At 40.8% G+C, this 26,497-nt stretch overlaps 2 protein-coding genes across 9 annotated transcripts; both read left to right on the top strand.

Moving 5' to 3' along the window:
• Positions 1–1,831: 1,831 nt before the first annotated feature.
• Positions 1,832–17,316, top strand: LOC128734874 (uncharacterized). Of its 8 annotated transcripts, XM_053829259.1 has the most exons (6): positions 1,838–1,990; positions 2,201–2,401; positions 14,658–14,910; positions 14,978–15,063; positions 15,128–15,284; positions 15,340–15,675. In XM_053829259.1, exons 3-6 carry the CDS (start codon positions 14,706–14,708, stop codon positions 15,435–15,437), a joined length of 546 nt encoding a protein of 181 aa, XP_053685234.1. In that variant the 5' UTR covers positions 1,838–1,990; positions 2,201–2,401; positions 14,658–14,705; the 3' UTR covers positions 15,438–15,675. The 8 variants fall into 8 exon arrangements, with proteins under 8 accessions (XP_053685236.1, XP_053685238.1, XP_053685237.1 ...); XM_053829261.1 differs by lacking the exons at positions 14,658–14,910; positions 14,978–15,063; positions 15,128–15,284; positions 15,340–15,675 and adding exons at positions 16,524–16,665; positions 16,725–16,804; positions 16,867–17,020; positions 17,085–17,316 and having other exon boundaries at positions 1,832–2,401; XM_053829263.1 differs by lacking the exons at positions 2,201–2,401; positions 14,658–14,910; positions 14,978–15,063; positions 15,128–15,284; positions 15,340–15,675 and adding exons at positions 16,491–16,665; positions 16,725–16,804; positions 16,867–17,020; positions 17,085–17,316 and having other exon boundaries at positions 1,832–1,990.
• LOC128734875 (uncharacterized) lies at positions 6,464–6,966 on the top strand. The gene is made up of 3 exons (XM_053829266.1): positions 6,464–6,575; positions 6,648–6,724; positions 6,802–6,966. Exons 1-3 carry the CDS (start codon positions 6,464–6,466, stop codon positions 6,949–6,951), a joined length of 339 nt encoding a protein of 112 aa, XP_053685241.1. The 3' UTR covers positions 6,952–6,966.
• Positions 17,317–26,497: the final 9,181 nt, after the last annotated feature.

Below are 26,497 nucleotides of genomic sequence, written 5' to 3' on the forward strand. Positions count from 1 at the left end.
TATTAATGAGTATAGCTCACACCTAAGCAGTGACGAGGACGATGAGGATGCTTCTAACGCGCAACTGGAACGTGAATTCGCAACTACCCAAGCTATGACATCAAAATCGTCATCGATCATCTTAACGCTAAGATTGGCCAAGTGAAGGAATTCAGACCGGCTACTGGAAAGTACAGCGCACATCCGCTCACGAACGAAAACGGCTAAAGACACATTGACTTCGTCGCCTCCAAAAATATGGTCATGCGAAGTACCTACTTCCGGTATAGCTTGCCACATCGGTATACCTGACAGGTCTCCACGGCAGACCGACTCGCAAATTAACCAAATTTTAATCGATTAAATGCACTTCTCGGATATAATCGATGATGGAACCTATCGTGGCGCAAACTTCGATTCTGAACTCGAACGCTGAACTGCTAACGAAAATTCGGCACCGGTGCCCGCTACCCTACAACCTGGAGCGCCTCAAGTTACCTGAAGCCGGTAAAGAAGTACGCACAAAGCGTTGAGGCAATCCTAGGGAGAACTAAACGAACTCCCTTTCGAGAACTGCTGGAAACCGTTAAAACAGCCATCAACAGTGCAACGGAATGTACCATTGGGTTCACTGAAATGAGTCAACATAACGATAAACATAATATTGATATTTTCTTAGGCTTAATCGAAAGTTAAACGTATTGTAAGTGCCATCGGTTGCGTGTTTAGCGTTACCAATTTGAAATAATTCGTGGAAGAAAACTACTCAAGTACTAACTGGTATCCTCTGAGATAGGTATTTATTTTACAAATCTCGCTTAACTTTTCAAAAAGACTTAAGTAACATTGAGAGCCTCCTAGTTGGCTTTGAGCTATGACGCTGGTCTAATAAGCCAGTCGTTGTATGTTCGAATCTCGACTGGGAGTGGCTGTTAGAGTCAATAGGATCGTAGCAACTGGCCCTGCAATTGTCCTGCACTCTAAAGGCCCAGACACAATGCATACGGATTCTACTACGTAGCGGCAATTTGACAGTTTTTCCATGGGTTTTCTATCAAATTCCCGCAACGTAGTAAAATCCGTATGCATTGTGTCTAAAATGCATTTTATCGAAAATTTTCTTAACGTAAGTACGAAAATGTCTTAACGAAAATTTTCTCAACGTAATTTTCTTAACGTAAAGTAAAACATCAACTTTGCATCAATTAGATGCTAAGTAGTGACGTTAGCATCCAATTGACGCAAAGTTGATGTTTTGAAGTGCATTTGGATCGACATGGCAAGCGACAAAGAAGAGCACAAAGAGAATCTCTCATTGTTATTTAGGTCCTTTTGAAGTTATGTAAATAGTTTAGATATACGGCTTTTGCAGTCTACGAAAATGATTTTAAAGGTTTTGTAAATGAACAAATGTGTTACAGCTGTCAAAAACGCGGTGCGCTGAAGTGTTACAACTTGCAAGTAACCCCGCCGTTGCAAGTATCCCTGGATGACGGCAGATCAATGAGTTGGTGTCCAGTGTAGCGTACGGGTACGTAGATTTCGGCAAGGTGCATAGAAATTCAGATATGGGACATTGTTTACCGCCATTCACATCTGTTATACATATGTGTATCCATTGATAACGGCAACAACGAAACGTACACTGCTAGCAGCTAACTAACTTCATATTAACCTGCTCATCGCGCAGTGTCAGTGAATAATCAACTGCATGTGTGATTCATCTTTTTTTTTCAGCGTAACATAGGAGCTTACATACACTTCCAGATCCACTTGTAAAAGTAAACCAGCTGCGGCTAGCTTCGCCATCGCCAGTAATTGCGAGCGTCACACCGGCAAAGTCGGCAGCCGCTTTTTGATCTATCAATTTTGCCCCGTTTTGCCATCGCACCACACGCGATACCAATACTCTGTAGTGTGTGTATGTTAGTTTTTAGTACAAATCAGTCGATCATGATGTGCGGATCGGAGTTTTTCGTGTGACTTTGAAGTGCGTTTTTAGCAAGTTTCGGTAAGTTTTGGGTAGCATTTAAGCATGCCATGTGTTGGTTGATGAAAGTTACAACAAAATACCGCTCGTAATGCAACTATATCTGAAAGTTTAAACCCCTCAATCTGTAAAATTGAATAAGTTTGCGACACTGCTAGAGTCATCATCAGTAGATGCATTGCATATACAAGCAGCAACGGAGAAGAATTTGTCAACGGTTGATATTTTTAGAACCGTTCGCCTCGTTTGCCTTTGTCGTGCGGCATACCGTGGGTGTTAGTGTCGAGTCGAGTGCTCTATAACGACGGCGGGTACCGGTGTTTGTGTGCTTGTTTGAAGCAGCAGCAGTTGTTTGGTTTGCAGCTAAGCGTGTTCGTGTTGAGGACAGCGTGCAAAGAGGCACGATAGCCAAAACAAAGCCTCGGATTGCAGGTAAGAAAGCATGGAAGGTGCATCGTGCAAACGTAAACAAGTTTTGTGAACCATGATCGCGGAGAGAAATTAAAAAAAACTGTATAATTTAGTTCTATGCAGGGCACGATATCATCGAAACGAATTCATGAATAAGAATTTCTCTTATAGGGGCAATCAGACTAAAACCGAGACACTTTTATGTTTTAAGTTATTTCTTGACCCCGCACTTCTTACTTTTCATTTCTTACTTTCTTACGCTGTAGAGAACGTAGTAGAGGGCGATTTCGGGTTTTGAAACAATTTCACAATATGATGCAATATTTTCCTGGTGCAGCCGATACAAACATTTTGCGTAGGCGTGTGCTTAAGATTAATGTCGAAATCATTGCGCAGTGACGTGCAAAATAATAATTTAACTGAAAACTTGATTTTTCAGTAAAATTATATGAAATATCTTTTCATTAGCCGGGAAATTTTTTTTCCATGATTACAGACCTTTATTCAAGTGTAATTGATGGTTAGGTTGGTTCTACTTTTCGCAATAGGCGCAAAACAGTCTTTACGGATTAGTTGCAGCAGTCCCCCGTATAAGGCGATTGCGAATATTAACGTTTGCAATAAGGACAGTATCGAGTGATTCCATTAAGACGGTCAAACATTCTTATTGGAGTCTACGTAGCATATGTTGAATTGACCTAATTGATTCCAACGTGGAATAAATCGTGATTCTGATCGTGTAAAGGTATGGTGAAGAAATGAAAGTGCATCGCAGGAAAAAAAAATTAAAAAAACTCGAAAATTCATAAACATCAGTAAGAGAGCAAACAGGTCCCCTACAAATAATGTCAGAGAATGATGGACTAAGCCCCTAAACTAAGACCTAAGACTAAACACCGGCCATGATGGAAATACAGAATATAATTCGTTCGATGAAAAATAAGTCTGCTACTGGAATGGTCAGGTTTTTCGCAGAACTTCTCAAATATGGAACGTACGATACATAGAAGTGTTATAGAAGTGTTTAATACCAATACCAAGTATTAATACCAAGGGTTTAAAACCCCTTGTTCGTGGTTATCAACCGTCCCAATATCAATCCCGAGAGCTAGAGCACCACAATCAATAAATGATTATCGCTGAATAACCCTTTGTGGCGTCGTGTACAAAATTTACACCGGAGTTCTCATGAACAGACTAGAGAGGCAATTGCCGCCGATGTAAGCGTACTAAATGGCGTTTTAAGCCAGAAGAAGCGCAGCAGATCAAATCTTTGTTCTCCGACGACTAATAGATGAAAGATGAAGAAAAGGTACCACAATGATAATTGTCTATGTAGATCTAAACCAAGCTTTTGACAGAATTAACACCACAAAAACTGCAACAATTCTGATGTCCATGAGAATCTCTAAAGCACTAATAAATAGAATCACCAAGGCCTGTTTATCAGAGCAAAACTTAATCCATTGGTTTAGTCAAAGTATGCAATCGATTTGGAAGGTAAGAGGCATAAAACAAGCATGAGCTCTAAATCTCATAATCTTCATAATAAAGCTTCACAGCGTTCTTTTGACATTACGCAAGTTCATCCCAGAACTAAACATCGAACAGATGGGGAGCATAAAACTACCGTTAGTACTAGTATACGCAGACGATCTACTTTTCTATGCACAACAATAGAGAATGTGTAATTTAGTATGTCTACTCAAGAACCACTGCTAGCCTCCATAGGGTTAGAAATAAACATAAGCAAAAGTCACACAATGTTCCAAGATCCCAACCACTCAAAGAATGTTGTGGCAAACATGAATGATTGGTGGTCATTAAACTACGATATCTCGGGACATATATAACTAGTAGTCCAACAAGAAAGGAGACTAATAGATAGAGAAGATAAAAAAAGCATATAATGCGTTTTATATCCTAAGCGCGTTCTTAAGAGGTCGCCGATTGTAACCTATTCAATGCAGTTAGCGAAAGTCCTAAAAAGCAACAGGAATTCATTACACAGCATGGAGTCTACTATACTTGCAGCTCTGAAAGAATTAACTTATGCGCCAAGACAACTGAACAATGTCCGCAACAACGAAGATTCACCTAATAATGATGATCATGATTCAGTACCACAAAGTGGTGCCAGCGAAGAACAGAACGAGGATACACCATCTCAATATATCGCAATAAGGGACTTAGGGAATCATACGATTAACAATAAGATATGAGTAGTGCGAAAAAAATGCTTTGGCCAAGTTGTAAAGAACATAACCCAAGAAATACTGCTCTTAATTACCGTGCGGCAGAAAAAAGAAACTTAGTCGTTTTCGCTTCATATGGAAGACAAACATTAAACAGGACATAGAGAGAAATAACCATATCAAGTTCAAGCAGATCATCTTCAAGTTCATAAGACACTGAAGATGATCTACGCCTGTCAAATTTTAAAGGGTTTATGGACAAGAATGAGTGTTTGGAAGTAGGATTTGGAAGTAATTAAAGGTTTAGAACGCTGCACATGCAGAAAAAGTGCAATACACTCTAACCATTGATCGTAAAACGTAATAATTAAATAAATCGAAGGCCGGAAAAAGCACATACCAAAACAATGATTCCGTCTATAATCATTACTATTCTTGCTTTCAACTCTTAAGTTTTAACCAACTTAAAAGCAGGTTGGCATCAATAAAGGATTCGATCGAGAAATCGTGAAAATCGGGGATTTGTGAAATCAGTTGCCCGCACATTTCATCTTAATCCCTGAACACAATTTTGTTAATCGAAATAAACGTATCTGTATAAGGATAGTATTTGTAGTACACTCAAGTCTTTTTTACACGGTTTGTTTTTTTCGAATACTCAAGAAAGGTGCAAACTACAAGACGAATGTCAGGCCTCTCCCAAATCTATTGAGGAATAAATGAATGGTCCCTAAGTTGTCCCGTTCTTAATTCAGTAATACCTCGATATAAAGCAACCTCGATTCGAAGTAAGTTCTTTATAACGTAACTTGATGTCAGATAACTTTTACCTTGATATAACGTATTTTTTTTAATTCAGTAAAAAACAACTGAATTAACTTTCATTGTGGTGTGCGTGGTGTGGTGTGGTTCATGCGAAAATCATATTTTTTTTAATTGTGTAAGTTATGATACAGTTCCGTTGTTTAGATTTTCAAATTTCATATAACAAAATCTTTGCACGCTCTTTGCTTTTTCGCATTTCTTGATGTGTCTTTCAAACTATAAGATCAATCATCATAAAAATTGAAAGTTAATGATTTGAAAGGCCTCCTTTTCATTTGCAATCAATTTCGTTCGAATAGGAATAAATTTCATTATTGCTTCGTAACGTAATATAACGTAACGAAAATAAAAATAAAAGTTGCCTTATATCGAGGTATTACTGTAATCCAAAAAACAAACCGTGTAAAAAAAGTACTGGAGTGTAGAAGCAACTGGAAAATTTGCCTTATTTTATCTAACTTTTCTAAGATGTCCAAAAATCTTCAAAAAAAAGTCAATCCACTACTTCTTATTATATCATCATGTAACATCTAATTTTGTTGAGGCCATTAAATTTCAAAGCAACAAAGAGTTTTGGTAGCGACGATCTCTAAGAAAACCATTCCTCCTCGAACTTTTACCCAATTTGGATGTTTCTTCTGCTCTTTTATTGGCGGCACATTACGTATGAATGCATACGATGCTGGAAACAAATGACCTCTAGTTGAGTGATCCGAATTAATGATTCACAAACGGATGGTTATAGTCATGTAACTCCTTGCTTTAGTTCTCACAGAAAGTGAAGCACAGAGAAAGAGATGTGCAACACGACGCGTGCGCTTTGCCGTCGCCGGCGGCACGGTGGCGGCATTGAGCATCGTGCATGAGTGCGTGAGCGGTCTGTTTACTTTCCACTGAGAACACGAGCAGCACGAACCCAATTTCTCTTCACATCGACCACTCGAATGGTTTCATAATTTGACAACCATTGCTGCCAACCAAACGGGGCCAAAATTATCGTGAATTTTTTTCGTGCGTGAGAATCAAGTCGAAAATCAACAACAATAGAGAATAGTGTAGAAAAATGACTTACAATCGGCTTCATCGGGTGTTTTTGTATAGTTTTGCCATTTGCCTTTTTGTAACGTTTGTTACCATCGCTGCAAAAGTGTTTCCCATCGCCAATTTACCCACAAGTAAGAGCTGAGGTTGATTTTTCACGCGTAAACAAATCATTTCACCCGTTCTTCTTTTCAACCTTTAAACAGGCACGAATGTGATCATTATAGGCACTTGTTTGGCTAATTTGATTTCCGTCGCGGCGTTGATAGTTGGAATTGTGCTGGTAAGAGAGTGTCCCGGACTTCCAAAGGCAATTTTCTAATTGATAATGAGCGTTCGCTGTTTGCTTGTGCTTTCCAGAAACGGCCGGCGCTGGTGAAAGCCGTTAAAATATTCAGCTATGTACAGCTGGGTGCTATTTTCGTCCTGATATGCCTGGCAGTGGTTCTGCTGTACATTACCCGGGTGGATGTCGAACACTATAACGAGAAAGTACAGCATGAGCTGTGATTTCGTGCATCGCGTATCGAGACACATGAACGTGTGCCTGTAAATAAAATTGAGGCGAAACGGAACTATTTCTGCCTTAACCAATATAAGTAAATGTTTCTACCAAAAAAAAACTGACTGAAATGTTATTTCGATGTAGTAATAGTAACCCTTTTGATAACACCAAATATAGTATGTAAATAATTCATTGTTATATTTTAAACCTAAAAATACCTGGATACTATGGATTTCCATTTAAAAGAGCAATATTTGTACTGAAGTTAAAATATTGATGATGCATATGGGTAACTATCTAAGGCTGGCATCAGACTATATGGCAATATTTTATGACAACTCAATATGAATGCCAAATTTATCTGTAATAGAGTGATATAGCATTATATCTATCGTCATTTGTTACAAAAATTGTTACCATTATTGTATATTAACCGTGCCAACCAACAGGTTGGACACATATTTCAATAAGGCGCCATATAATTTCCTGAGACTTTTTCGTTTCTCAAACAATTTGAAAGATATTTATATCAGTCGGTCAGAAATCTTTTTACGAATTGAACTTTATAATGAAAACAATTTATATTTAAAAATTCGCTATTGGTGGATGCATAAACGTCCAGCATTGTTATAATTGATGAATCATTCAATCACGTGTAAGCACAGTTTTACTTCCCAGGTCTGGGGCAATAACCATATGCATCTTGAATTTCGTTCGTTTCCATGTCTGAAAAATAGCCGTCCTAACAGGTCATCAACTAGATTCTTTGCTGTCAACCTAAACGAATTTGATGTTCTGAATGTAAAATGTGCTTGTAAAATATGCAACCATTCTTCGCATTCAACAATTTGCATTAATAATAAAACTCCCTTCGAACACCAGCTGGATGTGCATCATCCTCGACAGCGCACTTCCATCGGGTCTGCCCCGAAGTTCACGGCCCGTTCCTGGTTCTCTGCTGAAAATAGTTTTGGCTAGTCTTTCGCCGGGCATTCTGGCCGCGTGCCCAGCCCACCGCTGCCTGCCACGTTGTACCGTGTCACCAAGTATTGATCGCAAAATTTTACGCTAAAAACCTCAAGCACTCGTCAATCTACGAGAATTCAGCTGGTTATGCGATCCGTAGAAAGCCCGATCCGCAGCTGCATCTTGTCATTCTAAGTCGCAGCTTACAAAGTTGAGTAATTTTTGTTGAAACGGGTCACTTCTGACACCAGGCCTTCAAATATTTAAACTTTTGTACTTGATTGGTTGAAAAATGAGAATTTCACACGGAAATTCATTTCGTTTAACTGAATCGTTCGCCGCCTTAAAATCCATAAACGGATAATGAGTCTGCAAATTATACTCCCGGAACTTGTGTTGTGTAGTAACTGAGGCAGAGTAAACCTCTCTTTAGGGTCTAGGGATACGGGAAAGCACCTTGTAGGCAGAATTGAGCAATATATTACCTTGACAGTTTTCACACTTGAGTCGATGTCTATTTTTAAAAATAGGGCAAATAACACCATCCAACCACTCCTCCGGCATTTAATCTTTCTCCCAGATCCTGACAGTGATCCGGTGGATCGCATCGTACAGCCGCTTGCGCTCTGCTAATCGGAATACCGTCCTTCCAAGTAACCTTACCGTTTTTCAGCACACTGATTGCCTTCTTAACCGCCTCCTGTGTTGGTGGTTCCACAGATTGGCCATCACTCACAGTTCTTATCCTGTTCTTGCTGATCTCCTTGTTTACCTCCCCATTCAATAACGTTTAAAGGTGCTCCTTCCAACTGGCTGCTACCACCGTTTTATCAGTAAGCAAGTTGACAGCACTATCATTACACATCACAGGTAAGGCTAAATTCCTGCAATTCACCGTTTTATAGAAACTCCATATGTTGTTGCTGGCGGATCACTCCTCTGCGCAGGCGAGAACGTGCTCCTCTTAATCGCATTTTTTTAGACGGTAGGCTCCTTTTTCCGTAGTACTAATCTCTCCTATCTCTGTCTTACCTTTCTCTGTTCTGACGTGTGGCCGTTCTGATCTGGTTCTTCTCATCTGTCACGCTCTGGCATTCGGCATCCAACCAGTTATTACGATGTCTTCCATGCGTTGTTCCTAACACCTCTCTCCCGCAGTTGTTTCAATGGCACCATGGAAATTCCTCCACAGCCCGCTTCTTTCCTTTCTTCCTGCTTTTCTGCGATTTGCTGATGAAACTGACGTTCTGGTGTATTTCGTTACTACGCCATCTGCCGTCAACCACCGGAAGTTGAAACGTAGCATCCTCTCAATGCGAGCCTTCCTCGCGTTGGACAACCTAACGCAGTCTTATTTTTGGACATGTATTTGGTCCCCAAAAAGAACGTACATCGATGACATGCGAAAAGTGTCGACCGTCAATTAAGACATGATCGATCTGAGAGCTACGGTCTCCATTTGGATGTTTCAGAATTTTCAGGCGTGGAAGTAAGTACTACAGATGACCATTCCCATGACCGCGGCAAAATTTATGAACATTGAACCATTATTATTGGTCGACAGATTGAGGCTATGTCTTCCAATGACAGGACGGAAGAATTCTTTCTTCCCGATCCACGCATCATCATCTCCGATGATGATTTTCACGTCATGGTTAGAGCACTCTCCATAGGTTCTCTCGAGTCTGTCGAAGAACCTATCCTTCGGCACCATCGGGTTTATTATTTCTCGGTACGTAGACGTTGATTGGCCTGTAACTAAAAAATTTGTCCTTAATTCTCGACATATACATATACGGTCATCTACGACCCCCACCGAATAACTCGTTGTTTTTGGTTTCCCAACACTACGAAACCATTTCTATCGCCACTGTAGTACTTGTGGCACTAGAAAGAAGTGCTTGCGATAAGATAAGATAAGATCTACTGCACAGAACTTCCTTTCTGCAAAATTTAGCCAACAAACTTCCTAAATAGCAGTGAACCCAATTCCGGAATAATGTACCTCTCGAGCAAGCAAGTCAGCTGTCTGAACGATTTGTCACGCCACATTACCAGTTGATTTGCATGCAGCAGCCATGGCGAAAACAGTCAAACAATTACGCTCGATATTTTGTTCGAATTGCCAGCTCCACCCCATAGCTAAGAAGTTGAACACGGTGAAGCACTTCCTATCCGCTGAATATAGCCAATCTGGCAACTACAACATCCTCCCCCGCGGGAAAGGCGAAAGCGCTGAACGGAAACCTAGTTCCGACCACCCGAAAGTGCTGCTCAACCGTAATATGCACCAGAAAGTGAAGATGAAGGTCGAGAGCAAGGTGGTCTTATCGTTCCGCACTTTAGACTGGGAGGTCGAAGCAACCGGCTAAACGGTGATATTTTTATGCGAAAGCGTCAGTCGATGCTGGCTGTGTCTGAGTAGAATGTAAATGCCCAGCGAATGGCGTTTGGTGCTGGTGAAAACATTTTTCCGGCGAAGAACGATGTCGCAGTCATAATGGACGACGAAAACTACTTGACACTGGGCGGCAACGACTGGCAGGTTACTTTACGTTATAGAAGATAAGCGATGATGTCAATTATATGTTCCCAAATAACATCTCCCGGTGGCTGACGATCAGCGAGAAGAGAATGTTTAAGCCGCTGTAGTTTCATTCGGGGTCTACGGTGAACGAGGAGATACGAAGATATAGTACGAAGTACCTACCGGAAGTTGCCGCCGTTATCAAGAAGTATCGTACAAAGGACGCGCAAATCTTTTTGCCGGGCCTGGTCCATCATACCAAGAGCAGATGAACCGGCTGAAGATATACGTTGTTACGGCGATCACCAACTCTCCCAACGTTCCCCAACTGCTACCAATAAAAAGTTTTGAGGTGAAGTTCAAATGGAGCATTTAATCCAATCGAAGGAACACTGATTTAGGAAATTGGGTTTCCGCCAAGGGCGCCAAAATGTCACGCTACGGCTCTGCCAATCGTCATCAATAAATCATTTCCTTGCTGTTTGCCGTATCCTATGCCGATTGACCCGTTCAGTCCCAAGTAACAATTTTGAGTTTTATCACGTTCCCCTAGTGGTTTTCATGACCAATTTCATAAAACCACTGTTAAACCTATGAGCTTCACCAGAAACTTTCTATTGACCGCTATAAAACTGCCTTCCGACCAAGTGACCCACTCTTCAGAAGGTTTTCATAACCTCTATAAGAATCAGGTCATAAGCTGAAGTAGTCTTATCACGCTCTGCTGAAAGCAGCAATAAAACCGATTATGATTTTCGCTGCTGGACAGCTACCGCTATAGTTTGATAATGCTTTTCGCTACAAATCTATAAAGCATACAGCTTGCTCTGTAAGCTTAATCTGTCCTTCAATTTTGTTAATTTGCAAATATATCCGTCAGCAGAAAAGTTAGAGTTTTACTGTCAGATTATCCTGTTCGATTTAGTTTGCAGCGACCACAATAAAATATCCCATAGAATAATTAATAAATTTTAGCAGTTTATATTGGTTTGCAGACATGCGCATAAAATTTTATCGTGCATATTGACATGATAGGTGGAGAAAATCAACGCGCCATCGAAATTATGCAGTTCTAAAACTGGTAAAACTGGTAGTTTTAACAAAATAAATATATTCAGTTAGCCTGTGACGGGAAAACCGAGTGATAATAACTTTATTTCTGCAAAACACTTTGTTTTGATAAATTTTTCTTTGATAGATTAAACAGAATACTGGAATATGGCAATATGGCCTAGCATAAAAAAATGATTTCGGTGTTGAACTCTAATATTCTTCATAATAGCAGTATTGGTCTGATTGGTCATGATGTTACGGTTTTAATAGCTCTATACTGCCCATAAACGCATAACAGTCCCATATGACTTTTCACCATTTTTTAGATAAACCTGGGAATCATCTTTAAATTACCTATTCTTTCAATATTCAAACAAAAAAGCTATGTTTGTTCCCAAAATGTTGAAAAAAATATTAAACTATGTCAGTCCCATATTACAAATAAACGCATAACTGTCACAGTAGTGAAAATATATGAATAAGCATTTGTTTTTGGAAATTCCTGAACCGATTTGACTGCAACAACTACCAAACGAAAGATTTTATGGCCTACAAGAACACTATTGAAGAAAATTTGGAGCGGATACACGGTTCCGAAGCTATAGTCGGAACAAGTTCCGGAATATATGGAACTTGAACCACCTTGTATCACAATAATTCCATTATACGACACCCCTAAGTACTCGAATTTGCAAAACTAGACCATTGGTAGTTGTATAAAGTGTTCAACACGTCATTGACCATATCTAACCACATATCCAGAAATGCTCCGGATACCCCTACAGGGATCAGTTTCTGAATAGAACTAAAATACAACATGTGACATCTTTAAGTACGCGAAAGTACAAAACTAGCTCAGAATAGTTCATTTGTCGTCATATAATATGTCCAGGATCACATTGGTCACACTCGGACTCGTTCTGGGAGTGTTCCTGATACATGAAAGCGACCAGTTTCTGAGTTGAACAAAACCCCTTATGCGACCCCACGATAACAAATTACAAATAAAAGCAGAAAATGCTAGGAACTGGAAGTTTATCTTCAGAGTTATCCTTACTCCCGTAAAATTTCAAATAGTTCAGTACAGACATTTGAAACAGTTGAATTAAACGTGCACGTGAATTATCAAAACAAAACGACACGTGGTCTTGAAAATACTCCATCGGCAGTCACCGGCTCACCGGAAACGCAAGGATCAAGGCATGCTGTGAGTGTGACTGTTATGCGTTTATTCTTGCTTATTCAAGCACAAATAAACGCATATTAGTAACTTCGGTAGTTTTTATTAGTTTTGGAACAAATTGTAGGTCACTTGTGAACAAATTGCTTGTAAAAGTATTCTATAATGTACATTCAAATAATATTATGATGATTTGGAAGATTTGTTTTCGAAATTTACTCAATATTTAAGAAAAAATGTAGCGGTTTCAAATGCGTTTTTCGCCGCTGCACGTTTCTGCATATGTGACTGTCTTCCATTTATGGGCAGTATATAACTATATAACAGATTTATTGCGGTTTGACAAGCTACCGTAGTAAGATCAATTTCGATTGATGCGCCATATTGTATTGATACGCCACACGTATAGCACTGACAAACTGACATGACACATAGAAGAAAATTCTTCAAAAACCATCGTCCTACACATTTTGCTTGCACACTACCGCCCTCAGTTGTGCATGTTGCGGAGTAGCTTGCATTTGCAGGGTTTTATACTGTAGGTCTTTTACATTTGCAGGGTTTTATACTGTAGGTTTTTTAAATTTGTATGGTTTTAAACTGGAAACACGAAGCAACACTCGAGCGCCGCGGTGTGGCCATGTTGCGAAACATGCTTTTTTGAAAAATAAGTGGTTTTTGAATGGACGATGGAATTAACGCGAGTGCCTCGTCTGTTTGTCTGTGCGTATAGTAAGTTTAGAAGAGACTTGGTTCAGCTAGTTAATTTTGTCGTGGTAATATATGCAACATAAATTTGCTTTATTAACAGTTTTATTCTGGTTTTCTAGCTAGTTACAAGTGTATTTTGACTCGTATCGTCTTGGTATTACGTAATACCATAATAAAACCAGAGGTAATGACTAATACCGCACTAAAACCCATATAAAATTCAAGTAAAACCAAGTGGCTTTAGAATTGTTACTTGGGGCATTTCCATCCGCTCATTCCGAGACAAACGCTGTTTGAACCGCCCCTCACCTGGGGAACCGAATTTAAAATTCGCAACTTAGCTCAGCTGCTCCAGTATGTACGTGAAGCATGGTCAGGTATGACCATCCTTCGTTATCCACTGACTTAGATCTGCCAGTAGGCGCTAGGTAGGGGCTTGAGAAAGCCTTCCGGATAATTCTTCCATTTCATACTTTGAATTTATAAGGCTGTAAACACAAATCTTGCCGCAAATTCTTCTATAAAATGGATGAATTCAGCTCCAATTGTTGAGCCGAATGAAGTCGAATGGTCTCATTTGGGTTTTCCTTTAAACCTCGCTCTTCAGGAGGAAAAACTTCTTAGGTACGGAACCCCTCCCTTCCTGCAGCCTGTCCATACCCAGATTCTTCTCATAACCTTTCAGAACATTACACACCGTTCATTTGGGCATTTTTAGCACTTTTCATCCAGACCACCCTGAAATATCCAAGTGTTTGTGCAAGATTTTTTCACGTCTCTCGCGTTCCATTTTGTACTGCTCCGCAACGTGGTGGATTTTTTTACGAAGCTTGCCCTAGTTGTTCTTCATAAACATATAAACAAAGTTACGTCAAATGGTTCCAGTTTATACCACAAGAGGTATGTCGGTAATGTACGAGGGACGTCCAGAATTATTAAAAGTCAGGCTTTACCTAGTACTACGTTAGAAACATGTTTGCGACCACAACGGTCATTATTTTGAGCACTGGTGTAATAACCATGATTTTGATCTATTGTGATATTTGTTTAACTCTTTGCTGTACTCCACACTTAATTTTTTCTATAGTAATGTAATTCAGGCGAGGGAGGGGAGCAGTTATCCCATAGACAAGTTCCAACAAATTTTAGATTTTCCCTCGAAATAGAAAACGAACCATTTCAAAGTATAATTTCTACGATCATTCTAAGCTTGTTTATCCCTGCATTCTGCCAGATATAATCCACTCAATATTTACCAGTACGAAATATTGCAGATCTTTCGTAACTCCTGTCGTCCTTAAACAAACCAGCCCTTGCGGACAATGTTCTCCCGCCATACGTCACAATTCGGCTCGTGTGCTAGCGAAATACACAAAACGCTGTGCTACTTTTTCGCTGCGATCAACATATTTCTGGCCCTTGATTTGCTAGCCGATTTTAGTGAGGATGCTATTGACGATTTGGACCGCGACGACGACGACGACGATTCGGACGAATATTTGTTTAGTCAACCGATGCAAGGACAATGTAAGTCAACGTACTTGAAGTTAGCCTTTTGTGCCAGCGATAAATACGTTTCTTATTTTGGCCGTAGGGTATAGAATGTCTTACGGAATGCTAGCTGGCCCTGCCCTGGCCAACATTATTCTGGCGGTGCTTCTGGTTATTGGAGTGTACAAGGTAAGGTAGTGTTATAGTTTTTAGTGCGTGTGCTTTGATTGGTCATCATTTGGTTCCCTTCTAGAGACGACCAGCGTTTGTTCGTCTATTCAAGTGGTTCGTCGTTGCGCAAATGTTAGTACTTCTCTTTGCATTGCTTTACTCATATTACTTCTATATTAATATGTTTGGCCGGAAAGGAAGCATTTTTACAATTTGGCTTGTTCTAGTCGTATCATTGGGTATGAAAGGGTTACAAAATTTGATGAAGAAAATTTCTAATCCCGATATTTTTAGCACTTTTTGGTACTGAAGCGTGGATTGCTGGAGACTACTATAAGTTATTGCTGGAGGAACTTCGTATTGAGAATTTGGATTCGTCCCTAGTTATATAAATGGCAACGGCCATAATAAATGATCAGTCAGTTATAAGGGGCGAACCAGCCACAGACTTAAAGCCTCTGAAATACAGAATCAATGATCACTTAATTAAAAGTAACCAAAAGCTAATATCTATCGTTTTGTTTTTATCCTCCGTAGAATATTGTCACTTTTCACATGACAAATTACATCAAATTGGCTAGAATTTGAAATTAAACCGAGCTAAATTCAGCTTTTAACTCAATCTAAATCATTTTCAATAACCACCTCTTCTAGGATTCATCATACCCTCCGAAACCATGATATCTCACAAGTTGTACAAAGTTCTTTGCTATCTAACGGCTGCTTTGAATATTTTGCTGGTAATCGAGATAATCTACGATGTGGTCATACCAGTACGATCACGAGGTACGTAAAATTAGCTGCATAGAAGTGTCAATAGTTATTCAAACTAATTTTTTGTATCCCACAATTAGTCGCCGCTGACATGATCCTCTCCCCTTGCATGGCCAACATCGTGCTAGCGGTTTTACTAATCGTTGGTATTGCAAAGGTGAAGAGATTTTATGAAATTGTTTTTTTTTGCACTCGAACTACTACAACATTCAATTATACTTCACAGCATATGCCATCGTTCATCAAAGTTTTCCGCATTTTCATGTACGTACAGATGGCATTCCTACTGCTGATTGCTATCTATATTTATCGGCTGGTAGTACACGGAAAAGAAGAGCTTAGACCCGCGGCACATGGTGCCGTTATGTTAATTGGTTTGATTGCATAGCGTTTGGTGTGCTTTTTTTGTCATCACTGAATTTGATTTTTGTTTCGATAGCTCTTTTCGGACTAGAAGCCATCATCGCTTCCGGTGGTCTCCACGCCGTTCTGAGCGAACCTCGCTTTTTGCCGGAAGGATCCGTTACGTTCCAGTCATTAGCTTGATAGTGCCATCTTACTATATAGATATTTTTAAAATTATAATAAATAAATTACTTTATTCGTCGCTTTTGAAAACAATTCTTGTTTGTTATACAGCGAATAATAATATTTACTTTTTTCTGTGCAAGCTGATCGCAATAGATGCTCAATCTACTCAACAGATGATTCGACCGGACTGACGCGCACACACAATGATGTTCTCCAATAGGAGCTACAAAATTTTGACCTACATCTTCGGATGCATTCACATCTTTATCATTCTGGTAATACTCAGCCAGGCGGCAGTACCTATCGTAACCAACTGTAAGTACACATTCCCATTGGTCGATGATCCCAAATAATTTATATTTCTTATTAACCAGTGGTAGCAGCGGTCTCAATACTATCACCATGCATTTTAAATATTCTATTTGTGCTATCTTGGATGATCGGAGCTGGACTGGTAATGAAGTTCAAACAATTGAAAACTGACTTTTTCAGCAAAAACTTTTTACTCTCTTACAGAGACGACCAGCCATGATTGACATTTTTAAATACTTTTCATACGTGCAGATGACATTGATAGCCGTTCTCTTGGTTTGGTATATCGTGCAATGCTTTTACGAAGGAGAGAAGTTTTATCTCTACATTGTGATATTCGTTGTCGTATCACTATTAGGTAAAATTGGAATCAAAATCAATATAAAATACGTTATTACTAAACTCTTGTTCCCGTCCACCAGTGCTATCGTTGATTGAAGTTTTCGTGGCATGCGGTACGCACCAGGCTGTCCGTCAGGAACTGATGAGTTCACGGATGAGAGCTGTAGAAATGACTGAGTGGAATAATTGACCCCCTGTGCCGCCTGTGGTGCCTTTTAACCTAGCCGTGATCGTTCAAGTGCCGCATTTAATAAAACTGAGATAATTTGCACAACACTGTAGCTTTAACCAATGTGCTTCCCTGCTATTAACAGCGACAGTAAATATTTAAAATATTGAATTGTTTCTTTTTTATTTTTACCACAAAATATCACATCCTGTTCTAATTTGTATCGCGTACCGGCTTTGGTCTACAAACATTGAGTTGCTTCGCTGGTTTTAAAGCGGCATATGATACCTTCGAGCGCAAAGAGCTACGGTAAATCATGGATGAGTTCGGCTTTCCTGGTCAACTGATCAGACTGAATAAATCTGCGATGAATGGTGCAAGGTGTTGTGTGCGGATGCTACATGCTACATGCTAGTCGGTCCGAGGTCGAACTACCCCGCTTTGGCAGCAGTGAAACGTTCGACGATGATGAAGCTGATGAATTTGTCGGTAGTTAATGAATTTGTCTATCTTGGCTCACTGATGACGGCGAACAATGACACCAGTCGGAAGATTCGGAGACGTATTATCAGCGGAAGTCTCACTTACTATGGACTGCACAAGCAATTGCAGTCGAACAAAACCCCCGCACAAAGTGTACTCAATACAAGACGGTTATTAGACCGGTTGTTCCCTACGGGGACGAAACGTCGATATTATTCGAGAACGGCCTGCAAATGTTCGATGAGTTTTCGACCTCCACCTTGTTCCACTCCCTAATCGGCGAACTGGAGTTGCAGGAGTCTTTTGTTGGCGAATGCTAATATGGTTTTCGAGAGTAATACGTTAGAACAGATCAAATGTTTATCTTGCGAGAGTTTAACTTGTTTACAGATTTCAAGGCTGCGGATAATTCAGTAAAGCGGAATGAGTTATGGCGAATTATAATTGAACGTGAATAGCGAATTAGGCTAGTATGAGCGAGCCTTGATGGTTCTACGTTCCTCTCCATTGTACTCGGTCCTGGGCTACTCGCGAATTCGTTGCGTGTCTCGACACACGCAAGACGGCTTCAACCTGGTCGAGCCATCTTGATCTTGCATATTGGGCCGTTCTGTTCCTGATGCCGGTGGGGTTCTTGAAGAGAACAGATTTCACTGCAGTCGTCCGGCATCCTTGCGACGTGGCCGGCCCACCGTTGTCTTCCAACTTTCGCCACGTATACGATGGGAATCTCTTTGAATAGTGCCTGCAACTCGTGGTTCATACGCCGACACCACTCTCCGCTATCCATTCGTACTCCGCCAAAAATAGTCCGCAATACCTTCTATTCAAATACGGCAAGTGCACGTATGTCTTCCATAAGCAAAGTTACTGTCTCAAGTTCATAGAGTGATAACGATCTGATTAGCATTTTGTACATCGTCTGCTTTGTGTGGAGGCGTTTGCTCCTTGATCGAAGCGTCTTGCGTAGACAAAAGTAGGCTCGATTTCCAGCTTCCTCTTCTGTTGGGTATTCTTACCACTGCGTCCAGTATTTTGAACAAAGCGCTGTAACAAGACCGGTAAGCGTGCTGAGATCTCTCTTATTGAGACTCAGCAACTTTTGAGTAACCTCAATCAGGGATACCTCGATATAAGAAAATTTATAATTTCAAAAAGTTGTGTTGCATCGAAATTGCATTTTGAAATAATGAACATCGATTGTACGGCCGTCTACTTGGCCATGACTGTTCGGCTCTCCGATTGTTTCAGATCACCCTTTAGCACCCAGTTAGAGATTAGGCAAATTGAATCTAGACGCGTGAATGGAGAGTTAGAGCCACATCCTCGTCTGTCGACTCACTACGAGTCGGCGTGTTGAGGATAGACGCGGAACAGGACTGAACTTCTGCTAGTGCATTATTCAGGTCCTATTCCTCCCCTATTCTCATCTCCGCCCTCTTCGATTCTTTGTTTCCGCCAGAGAAAGGCAGCTCGGTAAGAAATGGTCCGCTGCATCAGTGACCAGCTTAATGCAGCAAGGGCGAATGGTAGCACCTTTCCTATGGTTCTCAGTAGCTTCAGGTTCGTTCGAACATGCCTCTACTTCTGTAGATTCGTCATTTGCAGGCAGAGTTAATTTCCATCATTGAACGCTTTGAATGTGTTGTTGAATCTCCTTACTCGTATTATTGTCGGCGGTTACCAGAGCTCCCAAATATACGAATTCATCATCCACTTCCAGTACATCGCCGTCAATAGTCATTGTTTGTGGGAGACAAACGTTGCTTTCTATGGACCCTGTTCCTACCAAATATTAGGTTTTCGACGCATTGATTTATAAACCTATCCTCCTAGCCTCCGTTTTTAGTCTAGTGTAGATTGCGTCCACCGTCCGAAGGTTTCTAGTAACCCAGCCAGCACCAACTCGTATATCAATGTACGAAAATTATCGTAAATATCTCTTAACAAACTCGGACTCGTAAATAAAGCCTAATAAAGCGTGTACAAGTTGATATTCTATCCTTTAAAATGCTAGTTGCTTACAAACATACGATTTTCAGCACGAAGTTGTATAGCTGCATGAAGCTCGTCGTGCTTAATCGGATCTTATCGTATTGGAATACCTATATAAGTGTCACTCAAAATTATTCCTCAGTGCGTATATTTCCTCTGAAATGGAACGGATAAACGGCTTTTGCGCGTCGATTACGAATTTGTTCGATACATATCAGTACGTAACTCTTATTTGCAATCTAATTATACGTATGAAAGTGTTGACTGGGAATGATGTGTAGGTCGTCTGCGAAAGCTAGGAGTTAGCTATCCTTGCTGAAGATCGTTCCTCTCGTTTCGATGCCCGCTCACCGGATCACACCTTCAATAGTGATGTTGACTAATATATAGGAAATTCCCTTTGCCGCAAACCTCTGCGCGATTCGAAAGGACTCGAGAGTGCCACCGAAACACGCCCGTAGCACTTCACTCGCCCCAGAGTAGCTTTGATCAGCCCAGTCAGCTTGCCCGGAAAATCGTTCTCGTGCATTATCTGCCATAGCTGTTCGCGCTCGACTGTATCGTATGCTACACTGAAATCCACAAAAATTCGATGAAATGTGATTTGATCTGTAGTAGCATAAACCACCATTAAACCCGCCTGATACTGCCCTATGAATGCTCTGCTCATGCTATTGCGGATAGACGACGCAACCAAATCTGGGAGAGCACCTTGTGGCCGGCGTTGATCGGCGTAATGTAGCGGTAATTACAGCAATCGAGCCGAGCGCTCTTTTCATAGATGGAGCAAACCACACCCTCCTCCAGTGATTTTCCCTGCTCACAAATCCTTGAAAATATCCAGTGAAGTGTTGTTGCTAGTGTTTTTTTTTACCATTTTTGTAGTCTTCTACCGGGAGTAGATACTTTCTGTCGACACTATTATTATCATAGTTCCAAATATTTCGTCGCCTTTGTCTGACATCCAAATATTCCATTTCGAATTTCCTTGATTGTTTGTAGTAAGGTACATTTAGGTACTAACGTATATTTGCCTTACTAAGGCCACGCTACCGAGCCTCGTGAGGGGGCTGCCCTCTTAGTTGTAGATGTCGTCGGCTAGGTCGAGGTCATTTAGCTGCTCCATCGTTAGAGAATTCCAAGGCAATCCTCGATTTGGTCTACTGTCAATTGCTCCAACTAATATCTCATCCATAACGACGAGAAACAGAAGCGGTGATAAAATGCAGCCCTGTCTCACGCCAGCAGTAACCCTTATGGGGTCGGACAAGACGCCATCGTGCAAAATCTTGCACGAGAACGCCTCGTACTGAGCCTGCATGAGATGGACTAGCTTATCTGGAACTCCTCTACGCCTAAGTGCGCCCCAGATGTTTTCCTGATTGAGTCGGTCGAACGCCTTTTCGATAATAGTTTTTTTAATAGCCCTCTCCAGTTCATCGTATCGTTGACGGGCAGCTGTCTTAGCTGCCGAAATCCACTCCCTTAACCTGCTGCACGCTTTGCCGAGGGTTTCATCACTGGTCGTGATGAAGGCGTTCTTGATGCCGGTCCATTGCTCTTCAACGGTTCCACCAAGTGGCAACTCCGAGGCTCGAGATTCAAGTTGTTCGACAAAGGCCCTTTTCACTTCAGAATTCTCCAATCGGCGGACGTCGTAGCGGCAACCAACTTTTTCCTCCCGTCGTTGGACACGTGCGACGCGCAGACGTATCTCAGCGATAACAAGATGATGGTCGGATGCAATATCAGCGCTGCGTTTGTTGCGTACATCAAGAAGGCTCCTTCTCTAGTTCCGGCTGATGCAGATGTGGTCGATTTGGTTTTCTGTTCGGCCGTCGCGGGAAACCCACATGACTTTATGTACTGGTCTATGGGGGAAGAGCGATCCACTAATGACCATGTCGTTATTACCACAGAATTCTGTAAACAGCTCTCCGTTTTCGCTCTTCTCTCCTAGGCCATGGCGTCCCATGACGCGTTCAAGGTCCGCGTTGTTTGAGCCAATCTTCGCGTTGAAATCGGCCATGTGGATTTGGATATCCCCCTTCGGGATTTTCTCAACCACGCTGTTCAGCTGGCTGTAAAAACTCTCCTGCAGGTCGGCAGCATCTGTTGGCGCATAGCACTGGATTGCCGTAAGGTTCCTAACCCGTGTTCTGAATCTGGCAACAATTATTCGCTCATTTATCGGTTCCCACTTCATCAGGGCTTCGTATGCCCGAGTAGAGCAAGACTTGCCCGGATGACGTCCTGTATTCGCCAGTACCCGGCCAGCGGACCTCGCTCAGCCCCAGGATTTCAAGCTTCAGGCGGCTAGCTTCCCTTGCAAGTTGAGCCAGCTTGCCCTACTTCCATGTTCCGATTCGTGTCCGTGTTTTCATGCTAAAGGTCGTTGCCAATAATCCGGAGAGATTTCTTCTTTCATTTTCGGTAACTTTTTGTATGTTTTGGTACAGTAGGCTCTTAACCTAAGGTCCTTATCCCGCTGATGGGGCTGCCATCTTAATGTGGGCGGGAGCCACTGTGCCCACTTTCCTGTTAGCATACGACAACCGAAGTTGCGTACCCCAGCTGGCACCTCGTGGAGGTAGGAATAGGAGTTAATGAACAGAGGTTATGAAATGCACATGTTCACCCTTTGCCAGACACCATATTAGAAGATTGCTTGTATTCCGGCTGGTATCACGAAGAGGTAGGAATAAGAATTGTTGGATAAAAGGCTAAGGCCCGCTATAGAGTCTATTTTATACCTGCAGGTACGCGAGGCACCGATGTTTTGCAGTATCCAGCCGTTCACCAACCAGCCGGATCGAATCGTTTGTAAGTAACTTTTCAAAGAAAAAAATCGTTTGGAATTTGATCAACGCATGAAAAATTTTACCCCAAATGTAAGCATTGGATCTGACCAATATGTGGTTTTAACAAGACGGCGCTACCTGCCCAAATAGTCCCATTTGAAGCTGAATTTTCAATCATCAAATCGGTTGATTTCATGAATCATGGGGTCCCAGCAATCGAACATTTGTGAGTCGTAGAAAGAGTTTAACTGAAATAAAAATTTTGGAAAATCTCATTTTCTGTAACAGCGAAATTTTTACTGGGGCCCACCGGGCATTTGCCCGGTTGCCCGGTCGGCCAGTCCCCCTCTGAACGGTACGACGAATTTAAAAAATAATATCGGGGACGTCATTTCAATCAAATATTTATACTACTCGCTTTTTAGTGAAAATAAAGTGCACGGATCGGAAGGTAAGGGCGTTTGAGTCAAATCAGTACAAAAACTTTTGGATTTTTCGTTAACTCAATCCAAGAAATGATGAAAATTGAGATGGGTTTCCTTAGTACAACGAGAATTAGCAATAAACCCTATTCAATTGACGAATTCTCCAGTATCTGCTCGTTTTGGACCTATAACTTGACGCCTGGATCGTATTATTTAACTACTTTAGACAACTTTTTATCGGGTTGCGTAAAGTCTCTCATCTACATGGATAAATAAGAAATGACTTGAAAGAAACTGTTACACGGATCATTGGTGATACTAGCCGAAATGCTCGAAATAGTGATGTAAAATTGACCTTTTCGTGGTGTTTGATGTGCTAAAGACTACGTAGACGTGGTCAACATTTGCAGGAAAGTACTTTCAAAAAGTAAATGGCGGGTATCAATTTACCGGTTTAAATAAAATTTAGTTTTATTTTAAAATGAAAAACGAACCTCTTAAAAAAGCACGCTTCATAAGTTCTTCTAAAAAACTGGACGCAATTCAAACTGGCAAACTGACAATCTTGACCATGGTATTTGGTCATGGTGAAACACTACGTGAATTTTTAAATCGCGGAACATCGTTCCGGATTGATTCGCGAATTCGCGTGAAACGGTTCTCTACCTATAGTAGTATCCGTCATTTTTAAAAAAAAATCTGCTCAACATAAAAAGCAACCATCCTCTACTTCAGCTTTGTACTAAAACGCAGCTGTTGGAATGGATCAACTCTTTAATGTTCCGAATCTGACCGGTGGATTCCGTGCGGTGCTCGAGACCAACAACCTTGAACTTGAATTGTAATTCAACTGATTAGTGCTATTTATGTATGCTGCTGCTGCTGCTGCTGCTGATGGCACTGAATCCGGCAGGAACGGGTGACAATAAATTTATTATAGAGCTTGAAATACGGTAGAAAACTGTATGATGTACGATGGGGTGGGTTCTTTACCCGTGCACGGGCGCAGCTGTATGCGACTAGTTTGTTTATGGATTTCGAAATGGATGTCAGTGTTATAATCATTTGGATGATATTCAATTCACTCGCGGAAGGAAAACGTTACCATTGTTCAACACGTATTTCGTTACTGGCTTGGTGCAGGAGGTTAATCAGATTATAATATTTTGTGAAGGAGGTTTGCAGTCCAACGCGGAATTAAACGCTGCAACTGCACTTGTCTTCTAAATCGTTTTTCATGTAAACAAATGGATCCGTTACCACCTGTCACAGCATGTTTGGTTTCGTTTTCACTATCTACGGCCTGTCAATCACCTGCGCTGCGTTCGTTCACTGATTGCTTATCACTCTTCTGCTAGTGAACGGAATTGTAAACAATGAATGCTAACTGTTAAAGATTTCATAATTCCACGTCTTCCAAAATTCAATTCCCCTTTGCTGTAATTGAGTGCACTTGCCCAATAAGGAGCAGTGATTCATACTTCAAGTGTTTACATTTGTCGACATCGTGATCTGATAACGTCATACAAGCTTAAAACGTTTGATAGGAGACCATTTTCGGACATGAACACACAATATTCAATAGTGCTCAGAAAGTAGCTTAATTTTTTAACACATTTATTAAAATGAATGTTCAAAATTATCTACATACGTTTAATAGTAAGCCTAATGTTAATGGTTTTAAGGTAGATTTCACTCAGTTATTGAATCTATTCAATCCATTCCATACTTATTTGATTGTTTTTTCATTAATTCACGGAAATACGTATTTGACGGTAGTGCTGGTTACTAATAAACGAGGCACCTCCATTGTATCTGGAGAAGAAGGAGACGCGTGGTTATTTTTAACTTGCTTTATCGGGGAGTGCATTCTCCTATGAGTACGTTAGAAATTAAAATCCTAAATGAGCACCAATAACAAATTAAAGACATGTATTTCGTTGCTCTCGTTCCCTTTCATAAAGTTTTATTGGCAGATACCTTTGTAAATAATCTTATTACTTTGGTTTAGAGATACTTGGTGAACATTTCGAACAATTTCATTCAAATGAAATAAAACAAAGCATTAAACTGAAATTAACCAGTAGTTAAAATACCATATCGCCAGCGGAGTTGTACGGTCTCAGAAAATGCGATTCGGCTGTAAACAATCCTTGCCAACCGACCGCACAGAACGGCCATACTGCGTGTTTTCGATTCCGAAATCGCACGATACCACATTATGTAATCGCGTGATATGTACCGCAGAACACCACAGCAGCAGAGGCAGGCCCCCATCGCATCGGGCCCGAGATCTGGCCTTGGCTATAAATGCAGCAGCGGCTCTTGTTGAGGTTGTTGGTGAAAGCTGACGGAGGAGGAAGAAGGTACGGAAGAACCGTAGTGGCAGCCACGTTGGACAGCAAAAATCTTTCCCGGTGGACTCGCGTCGCAGATTGTGACGGGTGAAATTGAGCAAAAATGAAAACAGAATTATTTCACTTGCAGATAAACAACACAACAATGTACCAGGGAAGAATGCAGGAAAAAGAAACACGCAAAGCCACTGCAAAGCGGCGGCTGGCTATGAGCTAGAATGCGAATATCTTTCACGTCAAGGTGTAACATGAAGAGTACGAATGGTTTGCGGTTTCATGTGAGATGAAGCACGCGGGTCAGAATTTAGCAGAACAGAGTATAAAATTACGAAAATCGACACAGTTTTGTCTGTCTTATTTGTCGGCTAATTTTGTGCATCGTAATTAACTCACAAGCTTGTTAGAAGAAAAAACGAGACAGAAAGGTTTAATGTTATTTTGCAGTCGTCTAGAATCTTGAAATTGGCACAGACGTGCAGACCTGGCCGGCGGATATCAACCTGAGCAGATTATTCCCATAAACATGGTAGTTTAGTGTCTGTGGCTTATTAACGATGATTTAAAGTATTATTTCAACAAGCCTGGGCTGAGGCTGGGACCGCGACACAAAATAAGTTTTACAAAGACTGAATTTGTATTTCTATTCACTTGGCACGATGGCAGGATAATAAAAAATTTATGTGTGTCGATTTTGTGAAGGAAACACTTCGTTCAATAACATTGGTATTTTAAATGTCTTAGAATAGAGACTAATACCGCAAGAACAAAATAACGAGAGAAGCATAATTTAAATGAAAATATTTAATCTACAGGAATTTGCAATTCACAGTTAAATAGTCTAGTTTTAACTGAGAGAGAAAAGCCAGCTCAGTGACAGATTGCTTGTTTTCGTTTTCTTCTTCTTCTTCTTATTTTTGCTGTAAATAGTACCATTTAAATCAAGTCAGCATACTCGGGTTTATGAGGGGTTTGAAATTTTATCGCAAATAAATAATAACTCTGCTTTATTCAATCAATCTAGCTCAGTTTACAGTGACAGTTCTTACCCGGTTCGCGGTGCCGATTCGGTGCTCAAAAACAATACCAGCTCTCAGAGTGTAAGTATAGAAAAAGTTTTATTTTTCTCAAAACTCAAGGTGTCGTCTAATAAGTTTCACTTCAACTAAATTGAAGGATTTTGGATTTTGGACCGTGAAATTGGGATATACGATTGAGCACTGATTACAGCATTTCTAAAAATCAAGCACTCAAATTTAACATACC

This window comes from Sabethes cyaneus, chromosome 2 (genome assembly GCF_943734655.1).
Source record: "Sabethes cyaneus chromosome 2, idSabCyanKW18_F2, whole genome shotgun sequence".
Classification (NCBI taxonomy): Eukaryota; Metazoa; Arthropoda; class Insecta; order Diptera; family Culicidae; genus Sabethes; species Sabethes cyaneus.